The sequence below is a fragment of the Fukomys damarensis genome, unplaced genomic scaffold (genome assembly GCF_012274545.1).
Source record: "Fukomys damarensis isolate Sample0158 unplaced genomic scaffold, DMR_v1.0_HiC HiC_scaffold_37, whole genome shotgun sequence".
Lineage (NCBI taxonomy): Eukaryota > Metazoa > Chordata > Mammalia > Rodentia > Bathyergidae > Fukomys > Fukomys damarensis.
Window position 1 is genome coordinate 27,887,772 of NW_022900949.1, and position 22,268 is coordinate 27,910,039.

The 22,268-nt window shown below is 45.8% G+C and overlaps 2 protein-coding genes across 5 annotated transcripts in view; one reads left to right on the forward strand and one right to left on the reverse strand.

Annotated features, from left to right (window-relative positions):
- The window catches only part of LOC104867287, a 22,893-nt gene extending 1,065 nt beyond the window's left edge, over positions 1–21,828 (forward strand). Inside the window, exons 2-4 of the mRNA XM_010631619.3 lie at positions 851–994; positions 17,960–18,509; positions 20,269–21,828. Of these exons, the coding sequence (XP_010629921.1) occupies positions 851–994; positions 17,960–18,509; positions 20,269–20,389 (815 nt within the window). The 3' untranslated portion in view covers positions 20,390–21,828. The remainder of the gene's footprint in view (positions 1–850; positions 995–17,959; positions 18,510–20,268) is intronic.
- Pparg (peroxisome proliferator activated receptor gamma) overlaps positions 1–22,268 on the reverse strand; it is a 121,749-nt gene that overhangs the window by 67,020 nt on the left and 32,461 nt on the right. The window lies entirely within an intron of this gene.

Sequence of the window (22,268 nt, forward strand, 5' to 3'; positions counted from 1 at the left end):
CAAAAAAAAAAAAAAAAAAAAAAAAGTGGCCAAGGCCTGGTGGCACATGCCTGAAATCCCAGTACGGTGGGAGGCTGAGGCAGGAGGATTGCAAGCTAAAGCTCAGCCTGGGCAACTGAGGCCCTGTTTCAAAATAATTTTTTAAAAGGAAGGGTAGGAATGTAGCTCAGAATGGAGACCCTGGGTTCAAGCACCAGTACCGCCAATTAATTAATTAAAAATTTAAAATAGGGTAGAGATGTAGCTAAGTGTAAAACAGCCAATACACATAATTTATAATTTTGATAAGTAGCCTGCCACTGCACAGACACAATAAACGTCACAGTCTTGAGAGAACACATGAACATCCCAAATTATTAACCAAAGTTATACAGTGTGGCTTACGGGATCATATTTTGATTAATGATAACCCTTCTGTCCTATCACAAATATAGGCCTCATTCACTTAAGAAATGATTTGCTAATACACATGAAGAGGAAACCAAGCCAATGTCACTTTTATCTAATTTTACATCTCTTTTTCCTTGGATACTGAAAGGATGTATGAGTTTTATTTCACATCTATCCATCCATTCATCCACCCACTCATCAAGTAGTCACCAAATACCTATCAAGTGCTGGGATTATTCTAGACACAGGAGAGAAATACGGTAATCAGCCAAGGCTCCTATCCTTATGAGAGTTCGCGTTTAACTCTATCTACTGAACTCATCCAAACACATCTGAAGGCATGCTCTTTCAGTTGCTTAACTTTTTAAGGTCAACTAGCATGCACTATTATTAGGACTAATACGAGAGACCAGAAGATTCATGAGGATTCTGACCCGCATGTGACTGTCCCTATCTCCAGGGCCTTCAGATTCCACCAGCAGTCCCACTCCTTATAAAACCAAACCAGAAGGAGACACAGGAGCCCTGAGGCTAATTGCGTCACCGCCTGAGGTCTCTGGGCTGGCTTCTGATGGGGAGGGTGCGCCTGCACCTCCTGGAAAAGGTGACTGTGTGCAGCTCCCCTGCAGGGGCCGCCCACCCGCTGTCACCTGACACCTCAGGGCAGGGTAGAAGCCCTGGACCCCAGGGCTGGGATTAAGGTGGGCTTGGTGTCTCCAGGGGTCTCTCTTTGGACCAGAGACTCTGGGCAATGTGTGCATTTGTGAAATGGGGAGGTCAATAGCAAAGAAGGGATTAGAGAGTGAACCAGTACGGAAAGTTATTTAACTGTTCCGGGCCACGACACTTGAAAAAAACAACAAAAAAATGAGGTGTTTGAGAAAGCTGCTATTTAGTATTTAGTCTTCATTATGACTTGCAGGACCTGCCTCTAGCCAACAGAATCTGCATGTCACCCAGCAAAAAACCAAAAACTCCCCAAATTTTAGTACATTTAGAGAAGGCAACGAGACCAACAAACATGAATGATTCAACAACAAAAAGCACAAAAAGACCTAGAACTCTATAGTTACTAAAATCGCAGTTTTATAGCTCAAGTTTCTTGAAGAATTACTCAACAGTAGGAAGATTTCATAAAATTTTTGCATGATGTGGGGCATTAACAGTTTTTTGCACCATGTTAGTCTTAGAAGTGAATGGAAACCTTCCCTTTCCTGCAATCAGCCTGGAAATTTAGGCTTTTGATTGAAAGGCTTTCCGATTAAAACTGCTCTGTTTGGCTTCCTCTGGGGAAGATGAGCTGTGTTAGTCCTGGGGCCAGGTAGCCTGCGCAGCTGCTGACACGCAGGCCATTCAGGAGCGCCCGAAGAGCCACTGGGGCCTCCGCACCCCCAGCCTAGCCCGGTGCCCCTAGTTGGCATCAAATACGTGTTTATTGTTGTTGATGGAGTGAATGACGAAAGGAGAGCTGCTCGCCACATCTGTGACGCACGCACCGTTCAAGGGGCCTGGAGACCTAACCGGCTGACTGGTAACGGCTTCCATTTTCTTCCTGTTCTAACAAGACCTAGATTTCCCGATGCTGTTCCAATGCAGCAGACAGAACCAGCACCCAGCTCGCTCTACCATCCCGGGAGAGCTATCCTCTCCCAGCCAGGCAGCAGCTGCTGGGGAACCTTATCTCTCAGTGGAAGTTGCGTCAGCTCGAGGTTTCTTCACAGTCACGGGGAGCCGGCCTGGGAAGAGCGGTGTGCCAACGTGACACATGTCTTGAGACCAACAAACAATCCTGTGTCCTGGATGCAAATTCCACCGCAGCCCTCTCCCCAGCTGGACATCCCAGCTGGACGTCGCCACGGAAGGGGAACCAGGAGACTGCTGAATGGGTTCACCCCTACCCTTCTAGAAAGGCAGTCTGCCCTCTTTACCAAAAACTGTAATTTCCTCCAGATTTTTAAGAAGTAACATGTTCAAGATGTGATTAATGTGTCAAAGAACTGTATTTTCTTTTAATTTAAAGAAAAATAACTGGACAGAATGAGGGTTCGCGTGAAGACAACAGCTCCAATAACTGAGTATTTGATATTCTGGGATGCTTTTTACTTTTTTTTGGTGGTGGTAGGGATCAAAGGCATTTGATATTTTAAAAAGGTCTTGACCCTGAAACAGTAGTAAGAATTCTGTCTGGCATGGAGGGAGCCAGGAAACCTAGATTTTACGTTGTTAGTTTGGTTGTTTTGGTGGTTTCGTTTCATTTTGTTTTGATTTTGAGACAGGGTCTTATTATATAGTTCACACTGGCCTTGAACTTACTAGGTATCCCAGGCTGGCCTCGAACTCATGGTGATTCTCCTGCCTCAGCCTCCCAGGTGCTGGGATCACAGGCATGCAACATCATGCCTGGCTATTTTGGTGTTTTTGAGACACGGTCTCACTATGAAGTTCATATTGGCCTTGAAATCACTGCAATCCTCCCGGCTCAGCCTCCTCAGTGCTGGGATTACAGGTGTGTGCCACCATATGCAGCTGTTTTGAGGTTCTTATCTGGGCTCAGCTCCAGATCTCCTGTTCAACCCTGGGCCATTTCTTAACTCTAGAATGAGAAGAGGGGCCTCTTTGTAAAACAGAATGATCCTCAAAGACCTTTTGGGTTTTAATATAAAGTCAGTGCCATGCCTGTCAATAGTTTATTGACAATTTAGTGGAAATTCTATCCATTGTATTTTTAATCATGTTCTAACCCTGAGTTACTATGTCCTTTCCACACCTGACTGGTACCAAGGTGACAGTATAAAAAGGGCACTTTCTTATGGAAAAACAATGCCCTATCAGAAATTAAAAGTCTAAATAAAACCAAACACAATTTTCCTTTTTCCCCCTTTCCTTCAAAAGTTAACTTTTGTAATACCTGAAAAAGAGCCTAACCTGTCTGACCACTTTCTAGGGATCAACACAACACTTTTCAAATTGCTGTACCTTTGTACCAAAGCTAAACTATTCTGACTTGTCTTTGCATGTGATATCTGAAATTCCCCAGTAATTGGGTCTCCGGTATGATAAAATACCATGAGCTATATCATCATCAGATGCATACTGCGTTGTGGGAAATCCTAAGCCTCCAAAGCATGTATCATCACTTTTCAGATTTTATCGATTTTTCCAGCTCAGTTACCTGGACATGTCTTAGGTAACATCTTCTCTGGAGGAAGTGGGGAGCCACAGAAGGAGACTCAGGTTTCGTGCGTGTGTAAAAGAAGCGCTTTGCCAGCATTGTGATTGGACTGAAAGAAATACATGGATTACTGAAATCACAGACTCATAAAATCCCAGGGAGAAAAACCCATTCAAACTCTTAATTTGTCTCAGGGAAAGACAGCTGCATGAAGGATGAAATGATTTGCCAAGGTGTTGCCCAGATAGAGCTACAAATCAGGTTTCTTGATTCCCAGTTCAAAGCTCCAAACTGGGCTCCACCTCATTACGACAAAGCAATAAAACATTCAAATACATGTCCCGGTCAGTTCTCTTCAATGTCCACAATCACAATGGAAGCCTAGCGGCACATGAACATTTTGCTAGGCTCTGGTGCACGTGGATGGATTACCCAAGAAAACACCCCCACTCGTCACGGCGTTTAGACACGCTTTCCATGAGCAAGCACTCCACGGTGCCCTGGTAATTAAAGTTGGATGATATTTGAACGCGATTCAGGAATTCACTTCGCTAACAAACGTCCGAGTGCCTCATTCATAGATCCTGCAGGAGTCAACCTGGAGCTGTGGGATTGGTGCCAGAACAACCCCATGACACCCCCATGACACAGTTCTTTGCTCTCAATCACCATATTACAATGTGAAAATTTCCATTTCATGGTAATAATACGCAAATAAAAATAAAGCTCTGATAAAATAGTATTTTAGATCATTTGAAGCTCATAACAAGGCTAGGAGGTTATTGGAAGTAAAACAATAAAATCACAGCAGCTGCTGACTATGGCTTCAGTATGGAGTCCAGGGCTGGGGTGCCTCGCGTGTCTGAAGTGCTGGGTTCCAGCCCCAGTTCCGGAAAAAAAAAAAAAAAATGTAAAAAGCAACCAGAAACCTGGATTTGGGTTTTCCTTTGTTTTTGTTTTGTTTTTTGGTAGTGGGGATCGAACTCCGGTCCTTGTGCTTGTGAGGCAGGCAGCAGAACCACCGAGCCACATCCCCGGCTCTGGATTTGGGTTTTGGCTGTAGAGCTTTACCTATGTGTCCTCACTCAGTAAGGTCTAACAGGTCGGGTTTTGCTCGGCTAAAGAAGTCAAGAGAGAAGAACCAGTGGTTGGAGCAGAGAAGGCTCTCAAAATTCAAACCTTATGACTTCTTTTGGAAGGATGGGTCCCGGAGTCAAAGCCACTGAGCTCCATCCCCACCCTTCTTTATTTACTTATTTTAATTTTGAGACACAGTCTTACAAAGTCACCCAGGTGGGACTCAAATTTTCACCCCTCCTGTCCCAGCCTCCCTCTGAGCTGGGATTACAGGATTATGAATTCTTATAGTTGGAAATTTAAATCTTGTACTTGACACTTGATTAATAAAACGGTAAGATCGGCTGTCAAGGGAGAGGCCTACTGTTTTTATGCTAAAAGGAGCTTCATGAATTTGCTTCAAGAGGAAACACTGCACAAGTAGAGTATGCAATATTAAAAACACAAGCAGGACTTCTAAAGGTTCCCTTGGCAAACACAGACACATTATTTTTTTCCTGAGAGCACACAGAGACATGATGGAAAACAAGAGCTGGGAACTTTGTGAATGAATTTGCCGACACTTAAATAGTGGGCAGTGTGGGGTGTATATTTTATATCCACTTTCCATTGAGTTTCATCAACTTCTTGACAGTGTGTTAGACCAATCATCTCAAGGTTTGCCTCTCTCAGTCTTTTTTTAGACAGCACTATAAATTCTGTTCCAATGCGGGATCCATTCCACCTTGATTTACGGAATATATTTTACGAGCCCCATAGTGAAAGTACACAGGCTGCAAAAGTATGAGCCAGTTTGGAGATTCAGCTGCTCTGACGGAGCGCCAGGGGCTGTGCTGTTTTCTGACAGAAAATCTCACTTAGACTTCAGAAGAGCTGTGAGCTCGAGAAGAGGCTCCACATCCCCAGAAGGAGACGCAACCACAGGACAATCAGGCGCCAGGCAACACGCGGAAGTTATCACCTAGCCAGGGAGAGAGCAGGAGCAGCCCTTTCCAGTCCAAAGCAATTACTCCAGGGTGCTCCAGGGCGTGGCCCAGAGCTGAAGTGCTGCGTACACTGCCTGCAGGACAGCGCTGGACACTGACTCGGTCCCTCCTCTCTGGCCCTCACGTTCTGTGAAACGGCTACCTTGTCGTTCCATGGAGAGGAGACCGAGCTAGTGAGGGACGGATGCAAGGGCTGCACGGCCAGGAATGGAGAGAGCCCGAGGGGCGCAGACGGAAGGGATCTGAACAGCTCCAGCAGGGAAGAGGGACTTGGGAGGAGCCCGAAGGCCTGAGCAGCTGTGGCTGACGCAGGAGTTGAGAGCAAGGGGAGAGAGGGAGGCCCCTGCCTGCAGGGCCCCAGGGGAGGGCTGGGGTGGAAACTGCACGCGAGACAGGCAGGGAGTTCAGATCAGTGTAGCGAACCTGATAACAGCCCACACAGTTCGGGGCTACTGTCTGCGCAGTGAGTCTGTGTGCACAGCTTGGAAGGGCAACAAGCAGGCGCAGGACAGGACAGAGACCTTAGATGTGAAGGCCTGGGCCTCCCAGCCAAGCTCGGGTCAGCCCCTGTGCCGGAACTCTCCGGGGCTGCTGGCGCGCTCACGCCTTCCTGGCCTTTACACCTTTCCTCTGATGCTTTTCTATTTGGAAGACAGCTTTGTGTCGTGGTGTTTTAAACTAACCGTTTGTTATTGCAGAACTCATTCACATTTGCTGTTAATAATTAGAAAATACAGACTGGTTAAGAAGATCGAGAAGATGATCGTATTCACACTACAGTGTTGAAGTCTCAGTGTTTAACTGAATCTTTTTTCTGGCTATATGTATCATCATAAATATATATATATACACAACGTAAATACACATGCACCCATAAACATGCAATATTTGTATTCTTTAATCAAAATGAGATTTGGCATTTACTGCTGGTAAACTGTGTTTTAAAAATTGATAATGACTCTATTTCCACTTAATTAAGTTTCCATATCTAACAACATCCAGTCCCTGTTCAAATTTCCCCAGTTGACCCAAACTGTTCTTAATATAAGTTGACTCGCTCCAACCTGAATCTAGTCCTGGAAGATGAAAAGCATTCGGTCATATGCCCCTTAAGTCTTTTTTAAAACAGGCGCCACAGCCTTTTCTCCACCAGTTCCCTTCATTTTCAGGCCGCTGACCAGTAGGGGTAGTTACCTTGCACAATGTCACATCTTCTAGGTGGGTTTGGCTGTCTTCTTGCGGTATCGTTTAGCTTGTGTATCTATCTCCTGTGTTTCATACAAACTGGATATTAGATCTCAGCATTTATGGATTCAAGTTAAGTATTTCTGGCTGCTCAATGACCTCACAGGAGGTGGGTTCCCCTCTGACACAACGGAAGACATGCAGCGTGGGACCGGCCCTCCCAGGGATCACTAACTTGGGAAGAATGGGGGCCTGATCTCTCCGTGGCTATGCTACTTTTCTCTCCTTGCAGCTAGACACCAACCCATGAACTGCTACTTTGGCCTTTTAAGGGTATTCAATTTTGGTAATGATTTACCCAAAGTTTTTAATAAACTTGGTCATCTTTTCCCCGAATCAGTACTTGGAGTTTATGAAGTGAAGTTGCTGTAATTACATCTATCCCTCACTTACTATCTGGCATTTTTCTACCTGAAGGACCTCTGTGATTACCCTGAAACACAGTTGGGGGGTAAATTAAATGTTTACTGTGTTCTCTTTTATTAAAAAGGAAGGTAACCTCAATCCCAAACTTCATTGGTGACACATACCAGTTTCCTCTGACTGTTCATCATTAAAAAAAAACACAAAAAAACCACATAAAAAAAAAACACATATAAGTTTCTCTTTTTTAAGTTATTTTTTAGAGAATTTTATTCCAATTTCACTTTTCTCCTATGACAGCTCCCAGCCAGGCTCAAATCCCTGGCACTGGGGTATCTAATCCTTTTTCTTTTTCTCATATAAAAAAAAATCACTCACTAACTCCTAAATAATACAACTAGTGCTTCCATTTTACCTAAAAATTTCCATTAACAAGAATTTTCAGGGTTAGCCAATAGTTATTCCTGCATGAAGGGAGATTAGCTGGAGTACAAACTTAAGCAGTTCTGTGCAAATGAGGTTGTGTTTTTGCATAACTTTAAGAAACATGTTCCAGATTCCTGATGGGTTGAAAACATATTCCAACCACCTTGTTTGTTTTATTATCCCTTCTCTGAGTACGCTTCTCCGCAGGTATATAGAACTCTAGGATGTGAGAGGTTCGGCTGTTATATTCACAGGAGCTCCGTGTTAGCAAACTTCTCTGGAAACATTTAAAGCATTTTATTGAAACACAAAGGGAGAGAGAGGGAAGACAAAAACAGGAAGACAGCCAAGAAATACCTATCTCAACTCTAAAATAGGTGCCCCCAAATAAAACCAAAATCGAGTCTTAACTGAGCCCTCCTCCTAATGATGTTTTGATTTGTTATCTCTTGCACACAGTCAGATGAGAAGTTTAAGTGCTACAGTGACTCCGGGCAAGATGACAAGCATCCTACACACCGGCAGGGAGTGGGAAGAGGGCCAGATTGCTTAATTGTTTGTTGCTTGGGAATCCGAGGAGGTGGACAAGCCAAACTCTTTCTGGGGACCCAAAGAGCACAAGTCCTTCCCCAGGCAGCCAGAAAACAATGGGCTGGTTCGAGGTCGCTCCATTGTGCGGGCCATTGTTCCTTCGTGTACCGCCCCAAGGGGAAGTGTATTGCCATCTCCCGGAGGGAGGCAGAGGAGGAGGAGCCGGATGTAGGACAGCACAGGATGCTGATGAACCAAGCGCCTTCAGTTTAGGAGGGAACTTTCAGATCAACATTTTAGGGCACTGTGTACCTAAAAGGCCTGCAGATTAAGATCAGGAAGCTTTGGTGACCCAGGCTTAAGGAGAAAAGTCAGGTGCCAGGTATAATTAAGGGGCTCTGAGAAAAAGTGTGTCAGGCAACTAGGGGGCTGAGACTCACAGAAAATAGAAAGGTTAGGGTGAGATTGGCATACAGGCAAGTAATCTTAGAGAATGCTTACTCTAACATCCTCTTCATTTATGGGTGGGGAAACTGAGGCACGAAGAGGTTCTTCACCTACAGGTAGGGAAAGCAAGCCCCCCATGTGTCCACGGCCTTGTCCCAGATATCACAGTTAAGGACAACGTCGAAGCCAGAATCCATAGTGTTCTTATTCCCGGGTCCAGCCCCTGGTTGAACTAAAGCAGAATTTTTGTTTCCAGTTAGGCCTCTTACACTGGGCAAACGTAGATGGCTAATAGATAAATATTCCTAGCAATCCCAGAGCTCTTTATAAAAAGCTCTTCAAGCAACTTTATTGAGCTACCTTTCACATTGTGTTGAGTTTGGTGTTTCACACATATAATTCACCTCGGTGCCAGGATTATAGGTGTGCACTACCACACCCAGCATGTTTCTAATTGTTGATGAAGTTCCTAATTCCAAATCTTTGGCTTCTTCTTTGTTTTGCTGCTGGGCATCGAACCCAGAGCCTTGGGCTTGCCAAGTATGCACTTTCACCAGGGAGCCACACATTCTGAACCCTGTGCCATGTTTTCCACGTTGCTTTCATCCTGATGAAATAAAAATTCATATACAGAACCACCTGGACAATTTTATAACAAATACTGATAAGCAATTTCAGCACTGTGGCCTGTATGTGATTTCGGCACTCGGGAGTCTGGGGCTGCTGAAGAGGGCACAGAAGCATGTGTGGCAGGTGTTTTCCTATCTTGACTTCCCGTGAGAGTAGTAAGGGTTTGTGGCTTGTCACCAGCTAATTTGTTTTGGCTGCATAGATACTTAAGAGCCATAATCGTGAAGAGTCTACTGCCAGTTTTGTTCCCATTTAAGTTACATTATAATAAAAATTACGTGAATACTAAGAATCATTAAGAATTGTTCTTCCCTTGAAGTCTGTATTTTACTCAAGTAAGATACAGCTGTATAAAACAACTGAAACTGATTGGAAGCTCACATTTTTGTAACTACAGAAAGAAGTGATTGAGCACAGTGGCTCATACCTGTCATCCCAGCACTCCAGATAATGAGGCAGGATTGCAAGTTTGAGGCCAGCATGGGCTACATAGTGAGTTCAAGGCCAGCTTGAACTGCATAGTGAGGCCCTGTCTCAAAAAAAAAAAAAACAAATGAACAAAACCAAAGAAGAAGGAAGAGGAGAGAAAGAAGAGGTAGAAGAAGGGGTGGTAAGACTTGTGTAGAGCACCACGGCCTCTTTTGAGTCTACAGCACGGCCCTTCAGGGTCCCATCTACCAAACATTTATTCCGGGTTGTATGTTGTTAATCTCATTCAGCCTTTTCCCATTTTATACATCAGCTGTCTGCTAAACCAGAGATATACAGCATGCATTTTCTAAATCCCAGTTTTGTGCCGAAGGCTCGATGAGGACAATCTTAACCTCCAATCTGAGATCTAAGACCTGGTCTTCACATTGGGCTTTGGAAGAAGGCGATTCACGTTAGCAAACTTTGAGCCCGGGGAGGTGGTGTGGGCTGAGCCAGCCCAGCCTTCATTCTGCCACCAACTCAGTTTATGGATGGAGGCAAGTCCTAACAGCTCCGGTCTCACGGCCCCATTTCTCAAGCAGAGACAGGGACAGCAGAGTAGATCAGATAGCATCTAACATTTTCCGTTGAGCTCCTGCATTCAATGAATTTAAAGAATTAAGGTCGCATCTATTATCAACTCTTGCCCCTGAATAGAATCTGCTTAACCTCTGCATGGTTCTCTCTCTCTCTCCCTCTCTCTCTCTCTCTCTCTCTCTCTGCCTCCCTCCCTCCCTTCTTCCTTACCTTACTGCCTCTTTTTCCTAACATGCTACTTCAGTTCTATTCAAAAGAACCTCTCCACTCACTGCTGTGCACCTGTGGTACACAGAGGTACCTGTCGTGCTCAGGAAGGCTCAGTGAGCACACTGAGCATTACTGGACGAAAGACCTGCCGCACTTCCTTCCGGCTCCCTTTGTCATGCTATAATACACACCGGTATCCGGTATCCGTTAGCAAAAGGAAATGCTCGTTGAAAGCCAATTGATTAGTTCTGACCCCCAGTGACTCCTTTAGACCTGGCTTGTTTCGTGTTTGTTTTATTTCTCCAGGTAGATCTTGTTTAAAAAAAAAAAACAAAACAAACCTTTGAAAACTGGAGAGTACACCTTTCGTTTCACGTAGAATTCCTAACACTGCACTTGGTGTTCCATGCTGACTGACCAGCGACTAAATTCCAAACAGATAGGGCCTGTTTTTAAGGCCTTCTGCAGTCCTCTGTCCAAAACTTAAATGTCCACAAGAAGCTGAACCCCCTTGATTTCCTTTCACACAAGGTGCAAAGAAAGATGTTTTTTATTCTTTGAAATGTTTTTTTTTAATGCCCTTAAGGCAAATTTAAAGACAATTATTCAGAATACTCTTCTTTATTTTTCTTTTCCCACTTAAACATTCAGTGCCCACATTAGTTCATCTGATTTAATTTGGGGTCCTTGTAGTGTAATTAATTCCTGGTTTTAGAAAGAGCTATGGGTTGTGAAGAAGCAGAGTTTTAGCCCATGCTGTCCTTGCTCCTAATGTCTCTGGGCTTCGGTAACCCAATGCAGAGCAACACAGGTCTTGCTTAAAATGCTACTGTGAGGAATAAATATGTTACTGTGTGAGAGAACTTGAACGATTTAAAGCTCTAAGCAGCTGAGTGCCCCTGTTACTCAGGGGGCTGAGGTGGGATTCTCTTGAGCCCAAGAGTTTGAAGCCAGCCTGAGAATCAATAAGACCTCATCTCAAATAAAGGGGTAAATTCTTATACAAATTTAAGATATTTTCTCCTATTGTTGCCGGAACACTAGAAACATTTTTCTTAAGGTTATAATTTAAGAACCTCACTGGATAAACTGAAGTACATATACCCAGGCTGGGGTTGTATCTCAGTGGCAGAAGGCTTGGGTAGAATGTGCAAGGCCCTGGGTTCGAGCCCCAGAAAATAAATCAAAAATATATAGATGCAGATTTCATATATATACACACACACATATATACACATATAGGAGAGTTAAAAGGAGCTGTGCCACAGTAACATTAGTTAACATTAGCTTTTAAAAATACTTTTCTGTGTACTTTGCAATACTAGCTGGTCTCTTACAACCACAAAATCGACTTCACATAAAATAAAGACATCGTACAACAGTTGAGTCTCGAACAAGAAGAGCTGTTGATATGGTAGACTGTGAAGAAAACACTTGCACAGTAGGTCTTCTACATCGACAACGTTAAATTTCTGAGTTGACTACCAAGGTAAACGGCAGGGAGGTTTAGCCAAGCCTTTTCAAAGAACAGCAAAGTTACCAAGAATAATGTAAATCTTTCCATTTTTCTACAAAACTATTATCTTCCATCTTTTTTTTCTCTGAAGTGTCTATTAGGTATCAGCGTCACCCATCAGGAGAGTGTCAAGAGGTGAAAGACTCAGAACATGGAAAACCTCAGACAGGAAGTGAACGCCAGTGTTACATAAAAGATATCATAAGCGTCTGACCTCGTTCTTATCCTCCACTTCCCCAACGACCGAGAACACCCAGCGCTAATCTGTAGTGTTCTGTGATGTTCAGAATGTGGTCATAAATCAATGTCCACCTCGACATCTCTTTTTGAGATGGAGGTCTTATCGTGTTACCCAGGGTGGCCGTGAGCTCCTCCTGCCTCAGCCTCCTGCGTAGCTGGGACCACAGGTGTCCGCCACCGCCCCCAGCTTCTTTAGTCCTGAGAATTCTGACCTGTGCATCATTCTCCTCTTTAATACATCCTCACCATTTCCACTTCTCACGCTCACTGATTAATATCTTTGAGGTAAAGATTACGCTGACCACACACATTTAAGGAGAGAAGAAGGGCACTATCAGAACCGATGCTGGGACAACAGGCATAAATAGGGACTGTCATGGCAAAGCAGGTCATCGCCGTGTGAGGATTAGGCAAGGTAAGGAGGAGGGAGGCGTGTGCTACCTTCAGTCCCAGCGCTGAGAAACTAGGGCAGTGCTGTTCACTGCCCCACTGGCACACACACTACCCCCACGACTAATCTCAACCCACTCATCTAGGGATTCTGCCGACACTTTGATTAAAAACCTATAGAGCGGATACAGCCTGTGATTTTTCTCTTCATTTCTTCCTTTTCTCTCTCCTTCTTTAAACATCGAAGGCTCACACAGGCAGCTGTTTTGCAAAGGAGAGTGGGAATTGCAAAGTTTGGCCCAAGGCTGTCTTGCATTGAGCTGCTTCTTCTGGCCACCTTTCAAGCGACCAGATGTGAAGTAAGTGATGCCCATCTGGATTACCAATCTCATTTTCATCTCTTTCAACATAAATAACAACAACAATAGTCAAATTATGTATTCCAAGGCTTCCAAGAGGGGAGAGCCATTAACCCCACAGGAGCCCAACTCTCACAGAGCAGTTATTTTAGTTAAAAACCAGTTTAGTTCAAAGAGGCCAGTGAAATAAAGCTTGGTTTGTGGAATACGGTTAACTGAAACACTAAAAACGGTGAATAATTCAAGCCAGTTAATGCTTAGCGCTTTTGGAGTCTGAATCCTGAGGCTTCCTAGTGAAATAGCTGTGTTTTGGGGTCACTACCAAGTCTCCCAGAACTTTGGTGGTGGCCATGCTAACGCGCTCTGGGGAGCCCCACCACAAGCAACAGAACACCCTGACAACCAATTCCTAACCATAAGCCCTTTGTATGGATCTGAAACTTCTGAAAACAGACTGAACTGACTTGGAAGAAAACTGACAACAACTTTTCTCTCTCCTACTTTGGATCGTAATTTGGGTCCCCCGTCCTGGTCTGGGAGGCAGAGCCAGTCTGTGATAGTTCCCACTCATGCCAGGGCCACTGACAGGACCAAGACACAGGTGTCCGAGATGAAGCAGAGAAACGAGAAGGAAGCTTAGAGCGAACAAAGTAACTCCACAGAGCCAGGCGGGAGGATGACAGAAAAGGTGACAAGTGGAGCGGAAGTCGTACAGGAAGGGTTTATTGGAGGGGTTTGGAACAAGATGACTTTGACCACAAAGCACAAAATAATTCATAACACATAGCCCTTAAGAATTTATAACAATCTTTTCATACATACCATTTACTTCATCCTGAGATATAGGAATTATTTCCATCTTACTGAAAACTGAGACTCGTGGAGCTAGCAACCTGGCCTAGGATATAGAGATGAACTTAAAATCCATAACCCAAACCAACAAACATCTGTTGAATGAACCTAGTCCCAAAAACGCCGGGTGCAGTGTGTCCACCTGCCACTCGGGAGGCTGAATCAGGAGGAATGCTAGAGCTCAGGAGTTTAAGGGCAGCCTGGGCAACATATTGAGAGCCCTTTTTGAAAACAAAAACATAAACTGCCATTTATGGGACACTGTGGGAAATACAAAGAGGTATAAGTCTGCCCTCAAGGAATTTGTAATCTTGCTAGTGAAACAAACTACAAAGAGGTGAAAAGTTGAGCAATGGTTCCTGATTTGAATAAACATTCTAGCCCATGATTAGAAGAGATGTCACAAGGTAGCACCTGGGTAATTGCCAAATAAGTGGGAAAATGAGAAGCTTGTTCACAGGGAGTCAGGAGGAGGAGTCGAAGAGGGATAAGAGGGTACGTGAAAGACACGGATTTTATTTATTCCGTTTACTCACACATTTATTGATTTTTTGCTGTTGTTGTTTTGAGAGAGGGTCTCACTATGGAGGTCAGCCAGGCCTTGAACTCATTATGCAGTCCAGGCTGGTCTCACACTCGTGGTAATCTTCCTGCTTCAGTCTTCCGAATGCTGGGATCATGGGTGTGCGCCACGACGCCTGGCTAAGACGTGGGGTTTTAGCAAGGGCCACCTGGTGAGCACAAGCATGGTGTCCTGAAAGGCGGCGACCGTGCACTTGTGCCCCCTCTCACCCGTGTCACTCAGCAGAGCGCGTCACTGCGGCAGGACTGACGGACCGCAGGCAGGAAGCTGCAGCCACTGGGCAAGGGGACGGTGGGGGGATAAGATGGTGTGGGGACGGCAGGCGAAGGCAAACCAATCACTGCGCTGGAACATGGTTGGGAAGCGGGTTAGCCAGGGAACAAGGTCACGGCAAGAGCTGAACGCGGTCTCCTGGCTCACACCTGTGGTGCTGGGAACCCAGGTCCTCATGCCTGCTTGCCGAGCTCCTCCCATATCCCCTGCTCAGACTAGTTTGGGGTGTTTTGGACACAGGTCCTGCCCAGGCTGGTCTCATGGCAGAACTTGTAGGCTCAAGTGATCCTCCTGTCTCAGCCTCCCAAGTAGCTGCGATTACAGGCTCCCTGCGACTTCATTTTAAGTGGAATTTTCTTTTCTTTTCTTTTTGGAATTTTATTTTCTTAAAAGACACACTTGGCATTATACCATTGGAAAAGTCCCCTGTACGCTCATGGCTTAATTCAAACTAATTTGGACTTAATTTTCCAGGTAGTTGTTGAACAATCTGCCATGTATGCAGGGGCAGTGCTCAAGGACTATACACTTTCATGAAATTAGTAACACTGAGGGGCTCGCCCACCCACTAGGTGGGATTATATAAAACCCTGCACATTAAACAAGGCCCCATAACTGATGAAGGTTTGAAAACTCTTCAGACACTGGAAGTTGTGACCACTGGAAGATAGGAGGAAGCCAACTGGCTGAGCTTAGGTTTAGTCATTTGCCTTAATCGCGGATTGTAGAGGTCAGAGCAGCTTGGTCGGCCCCACCCCCAGTGCTGCCACGCGCGACACCTCCGTCCTGTGGGTCATGATGATCGCAGTGACCCAAGTGATTTTCAGGGACCAGGAGGCCACTTTGGAGCTTTTCAGAACAGTTGGGATCCCAAGGCCCCGGCCTGGGCCTGTGCCAACGACTGACTGGGCCTCTCGACCTCAAAGGCCAGAACTCAGAGGCTAAAACAGCAGTTTCTGCTCTGTGGCCTCGAAGAGCCACAAGGCTGGATCACGCGTGTGCAGACCTGGTCCCTGCATGTGACCTTGGCATCGCATCGATCCCTGTGCCCTGCCCACCCCACAGCCCACAAGTCCCTTGGACGCCTGTGGGGGCGGGGGCGGGGCTGAGGCTTGTGCTCCTGGGTGAAACAGGCCTAGCTCAGTACCAGTCATTCCTATACCTTCAGGGGAAGTAGACAAACGCTGGGGGTGGGGGAGGAAGACAGTTAAAAAACAATTTGTATTTTATTAAGCAGCTTCCAGAGAGTTTCCTGATATAAGCTTCAGTATTTTTTATATGTACAATACAATGTTATTTGCTATGCAAAATGAAACTGTCACTAAAAGTTCCGGAGTCACTGGACATGGCAGGACATGCTTGTAATCCCAGGACTCAGGAGGCTGAGGCAGGAGGATCGCCAGCAGTTGGAGGCCAGCCTGGGCTACATAGTGAGTTCAAGGCCAGGCTGAACTACATAGTGAAACTACTCTCAAAAAATAATTCCTGAGCCATCAACTCAGAGCTATCTGAGTTCAATTTAAATTTTATTTCACCCTATAATATTTACCAAGACCAAAAAAAAAAAAAAAAAGGCCTTAACACATTAAACAGAGTTTACACAAACAGAAATGGGAAGGGCTTTGTACGTGACTAAGTTTACTAGACATTCAATTCCAGCAAGATAGGGGCTGGAGGGGTGGCTCATGGCCCTGATTTCCATCCTCTGTGCCTGCTCTGCCTGGGCAAATAAAACTTCACTGTGATCACAGTGTATACACTGCATATCCAGCCCCTTTTCATAGGGCTGGACCCTGGCAAAAGAGTTGGAAAAGGTGTTTCTCCGGATAGTCATAACTGCCAAACTCTCAGTATATAAGGTTTTCCATGTTGGAAACTGTATAGCAAGATTTTGTCTCAAAAAACCAAAAAAGCAAATAAACACCAGAAAAAACTTTAAAAGGGCTGGGGCTGTAGCTTTGTACAAAGGCTCTGGATTCAATCATACACACGTACAAAGCAAAAAGTTAGGTTTGATCAGTTTTTCTTAAACCTAACTATAGGGATTACTTTTAAATAGGAAAAAAAAATCCTACACACTTACCACCAACCTGCTGCTGACGCCCTAAGAGGTCTGTGAACACAGGTTTGGAAAACTGATGTCAGAAACCAAAGTTTTAGGGGCTGGGGATTTAGCTCAGTGGTTCCACTGCCTGCCCCTCAAGAGCAAGGTCCTCAGTTCGAGCTCTGGCAAAAAAAAAAAAAAAAATGCCAAAGTTTTATCCCACATAAAAGTTCTTAATTGTGAGATTCAGGCTTTATAATAACTGTTTAGATCATTACTGATGTAGTTGTGCAGGCACTGAAACTCTCGGAGCCCAAACACTAAAGCTCAAGGCCCTGGGAATCCGTGGCTCCCAGTGGAGGGAGAGGCGGCCTCTTCCAGTCTAGAACTTCACCCTTCTGAGCACAGGTAGTTGCTTCCCGGAGGGAGTCTCAGTGCCTCCTGCCATACACGTGGGCTCGCTGACTTGTCAGATGGGAGAGAATACAAGGAAATGCACAGTATTGGAGCATTCAGAAAACTTTCTTTTGCAGGGAGTCAAATTCCCGGGTACGGAGGTTGTGTTTGGCATTTGTTTGTTTTTGAGACAGGGTCCCACCATGTAGCCCAGGCCGGCTTTGAACTCACAGTGGTCATCCTGCCTCAGCCTCCCTGGTGCTGAGAGGACAGGTATGCATCATCATGCCTGGCTCGGTTACTGAGTTCTGACAAGAGCAGGAAAGGCATTCGGCCGGAAGTGAACCTAGGAGGCAATGGGAGGCTGATGACAGACAGCCTCTGCCTGGCTCCGGTGAAACAGTGCTTCTGGGAGGGATTACACAGAGGGAGAGGAGCACCAGAAAAGCAAAGGGAAAACCCCCAAGTGAAAATGGCACAGGGCTGGGCAGATCTTTCTCTAAGGAAGACCCAATGACAGCCAGCGAGCACAGGGACAGAGTTTGGGCACCATCAGCCAGCAGAGAAATGGGATTCCCCGTCACCCTTGATAAGATGGTATCGTAAAGTACATAAAGTGTCGCAGAGGACACAGATACCAGAACCCACATGTGCAGGGTCAAGACCTGGGGCGGGACAGGAAAACAGACCAGCAGCTCCTTCCAAAGCAAACCACAGATCCCTCCCATGCTGTGCTTCGTCCCCAAAGGTCCCTGCTCGGAGCCCTGGTCCCCAGTGCAGTGACCTTGACAAGCGGGTGTCCTTTAGGTGGTGAGGCCCAGTGGGAGGGGGCGGGGTCACCAGGGCCAGCCCTCAGAAGCAACCTGGGCCTCTTGGAGACCCTGGCCAGGGCCCCAGCAGGACGTCACATAACAGGGGGCGGCCCCTCGCTGTCTCTCTGGCTTCCAGTGTCACATGGGACTGCTCCTTTCCCACACGTTCCTGCCACCTGACGCCTCGCCAACTCCAGCAGCCCATCGGAGGCTGCCCAAACCACGAGAGACGTAGACCCCCTCTCTTTCCAAGGCACCCACCCGTCTTGGGGGTGGCTGGGCCAGGGACACGGCCGTCCCCGCAGGACCGCAATGCCCTCCCCACATGTACCCAGGCGGGCAGCATTCAGACGGCTTGGATGCCAGCGTTCATCGTCCAGTTCTTTGGGAAAGCTGACACAGCCAACTCCGAAGGCGGCAAATTTAAAGAGACTGAGGAGAAGAGAGGTCACCACAGGCTAGCGACGGCTGGGGAAAGCTGTGCCCGCCTGGAGCGCAACGATGCCCTGCACCTACAATGGCCGAGGTGGTGCATCCGGGAGTGCAGCTCGGTGGTAAGGTGAGCGCCTGCCCGTCGAGTGCCAGGCCTGGGTCCCCACCCTGCTCTGTGAACAGAGCAAATCAGCAGCAGCAGCGGGGTCCCAGCCAGCGTCCAGGCCACCTCCAGGCTGTGGAACTGTGGAGGTCCCACGGCCGTAGCCAGCCCATCCCTGTGGAGCACCGCAAACTTTCATTCTGTGGCTGAAGTTAATTATTAATCATTTTCAGTGATAAATGTCACAAGTCTCAAGGATAATTGAAAAAACAGTTGAGTTACTAATCTCAATATCCTGACTTCTAATTGTCCCTTTCAAACCTCCCGCCCCATTGGAGGGGATACTGAGGGGTGAAATGATTTTCTAAATGAAAGAGAAGAAAATGTCACAAAATAAGTGTTCCACACAGAAGGTTCCAAGAGCAGATCTCCACACTGCTTATTTCAGTTTTGATCTTACAGTACGTATATTCTGCAAGGGAAAAAAGAGCTTCACATGTGCCCTTTAGGTAATAAAGAATCACACCCGTGATCTTAGCACTGTAGGAGGCTGAGGAAGGTGGGCTGCAAGTTTCAGACCAGCCTGGCAACCTAGTAAGACCCTGTCTCAAAATGAAAATAAAAAGGGCTGGGGGTGTAGCTCAGAGTGAAGGCCTTGGGTTCAGACAAAGAAACAGACTCATTCTCACTTGTTCAGTTCATTTGCTTTGATGGCCGAGGCACACTGACAGAGGCAGGTGGCACTCTTGGCTGGAAAAGCCTTGGATTTACTATTTCCTTTGTGACACGGAGGTCAACTGGCCTATACTCTGCCCGAAGGGCCTCTCCACCCTGTGGCTAGGGGTCTGAAGCCTTTCTCAGTGCCAAGACCCTTCCCGCCCACCCTGGTTCTCTGCTGTGCTCCTCTGTTTCTTCTCTGGGACTCACACCGTAAAACAAGTGACAGCTAAGCCAACAGAAAATGTCTTAGGGTGTGTGTGTGTGTGGGTGTGTGTGTGTGTGTGTGTGTGTGTGTGTGTGTGTGTGTGTGTGTGTATGTGTGATTTCAGGCTGCTTGAATTCAACCCTAGAAAGTGCAGTGACCCCCAGAGTGCATATTCTGTTCTGTAGACTTCTTTAAGGGCCCAGAGGCCTCATGTGGAAATGATCTGTAAACAGTGCTAGTTTTCTGGCCCAGGCCTCCTTGGCCAGACACGGCCTCCCAACACTGCTGGCTCCCGGGGGTCAAGCAGTCCCCACAAAGACTGCATCAGGGGTTAGTGTGCTGCTGTGGGAGGCAGAAGGAACAGCTCAGACAAAAGCAGCAGCCGCCAGCATGGTGGATGGGTTGAAACACCTGATTCTTTGCAGTCATTTTCTGTACTGAAGTCACAACATAATCTCTGTCAAGGTAACATCTACATACCATAGTAAGTTGGTGCCTTACTTACCTGTGGTACTGAGGTTTGAATCCACGCCCTCATACACACTAGGAAGGCAATCCACCACTACAACCCTGCACTCCAAGCCCTTTTTTATTTTTGATTTTGAGACAGGGTCTCACTAATTTGCCTAGGCTGGACTTGAACTTGCCATCCTCCTGCCTCAGTCTCCCTAGTAGTTGGGATTGGAGATACGCACCACAATATGCAGTTTCTTGGTTGCTTTTTAAAAATAATACAGTGATTAACAAATAAAATAATACAGTGGTAGTCCATATTTGGGGAAAAAAATGGTTGAAAGTGAATGAAAGCTTAAGGGAGAGAAAAAAAAATTAATCATTGTTTCTTCAATTCTTTCCCAGGATGGCTACCGACTCTGTTAAGCTGTGCTACTACTGGACTCAAAATTCAGGACAGGACATCTACGCAGCTTCTACTAAGATCCGGCTTTTGAATACTCGGTTGTCTTGCCCAGCATTTTAGATTCTATCCAAGAGCCAAGGAGTCATTTCCAAGAATCTGCATTTTTCTGAATCCCACGTAAACACTCTTAAGTCTTCCCCAGAGCGAAAGGGACGTCACACATAACCTGCCAAAGCCTGAGGCCCAGTGACGGAGAGAGGACACAGCAACTCCCAACCCACGACGACTGGAAACCCGATGCAAAGCATGAAATACACAACTGGGCTGCAGTTCTGATCCCGACAGCGCTCCCCTGAGCGCCTGGACCAAGGCTCCTGCAGCGACCTCTGCCCTCCCAGCACTGACCCAAGTCTGTGCTACAGCTATGGCTTTTCCTCCTTGGGAAGCTCAGGTTATAAGCTGGCGCTGCTTGAAGGGTCCGGGAGGAGGACTGCATTGGGTGGCTGTAAATTTAAGTCTCTTTCCTCTAGTTCCCCACTTGCTTGGGCAGAATCATCACAATTAAATGTGAAGTAAGCTATACTGTCACACTTCAGGGTCTTTTCAATTCCACCCACCGCATGTGGGCTGTGGGGGTGGGGTGGCCCATAAGGAAGTCAAAGGTATTTTGGTGAATTTTGCAACTAGGAGCCTGCCGGAGGACAGGCGAGATCATGTGCTCAAATGGGAAACATTACCAAATCTGGGATGGCTTTTTGTGGTTTGGGATTTTTCTTTTATACCAGCATCGCTTCACTGGTTCAGAAGGACATTTTTGTTTTCCCAGATCATTTGTCTTCCACGATATGAAAATACGGTTTCTTTTCATAAAGAAAACATTCTTGGCAGGTTTTTAATGAACAAACACTGAAAAACTAGAATGCAAACTGGGTTTTAGTTTGCTACCAAGGGTATTTTTGAAAATCCTACGACTTCCATTAAGTGTCAGTCCATTCCTGAGTTTGGTTCCTTTTTCACTGAAAGTCAACCAAATGAAGAACCAATTAATTAATACACAGCCTGGCAGGACATGGAAAGGGGCTATTTAGACTTGAAAAGTGAGAGCAAGCTTCTGAACTGTCACAGGGGTCGGGGATGAGGGGATGGAGAAGAGACCCAGGAGGAGAGGATTAATGGCAGGGGTTCATCTAGAGCTCAGTACTGGGTCATTCACGTTTCAGTGTCACACGGGTCATGCTCCAAAACAGGCCATGTACTAGCTCATAGAACTTTTTTACATATATGCAAAGGAAGTGAAGTTATCCCCTGTATATGATCAGATCACAGGGCAATTAAATTAGAGGCCGAAAGCATAAGAAACCGCAAGAGCTTCGCAAACACATGGGAATTGAATAACACTCTCCTGAAAACCAATGGGTCACAGAGGAAATTAAAGAACAAATTAGACAGTTTCCACAATTAAATGGCAATGCCAGCACAATGTACAGAAAACTATGGGACGCAGTGAAAGCAGTTCTACGAGGGAAATTCATAGCAGTGAATGCCCACACTAGGAAAACAGAGCAAGTTCAAATAAACAACCTAATGCTGAACCTCAAGCTCCTGGAAAAAGAAGAGCAAGACCAACCCAAAGCTCATACAAGGAGGGAATTATAAAGATCAGAGCAGAAATCAATGCAAGAGAGACTAAGAGAATGAAACAACAACAACAACAAAATCAACGAGTCGAAGAGTTGGTTTTTCGAAAGAATAAATAAAATCAACAAACTCTTAGCCAACCTTATCAAAAAAGGGAAAGAAAAGACTCAAAACCATGCAATTAGGAAAGGAAAGGGTAAAATCACAACAGATCTAGCAGAAATCCAGAGGATCATCAATACCTACTTCAAGAACCTGTACTCCAATAAAATGGAAAACACAGAAGAAATGGACAGATTCCTAGATACATATAAATTATCAAAATTGAACGAAGAAGATATAAAACTTCTAAAGACAATTT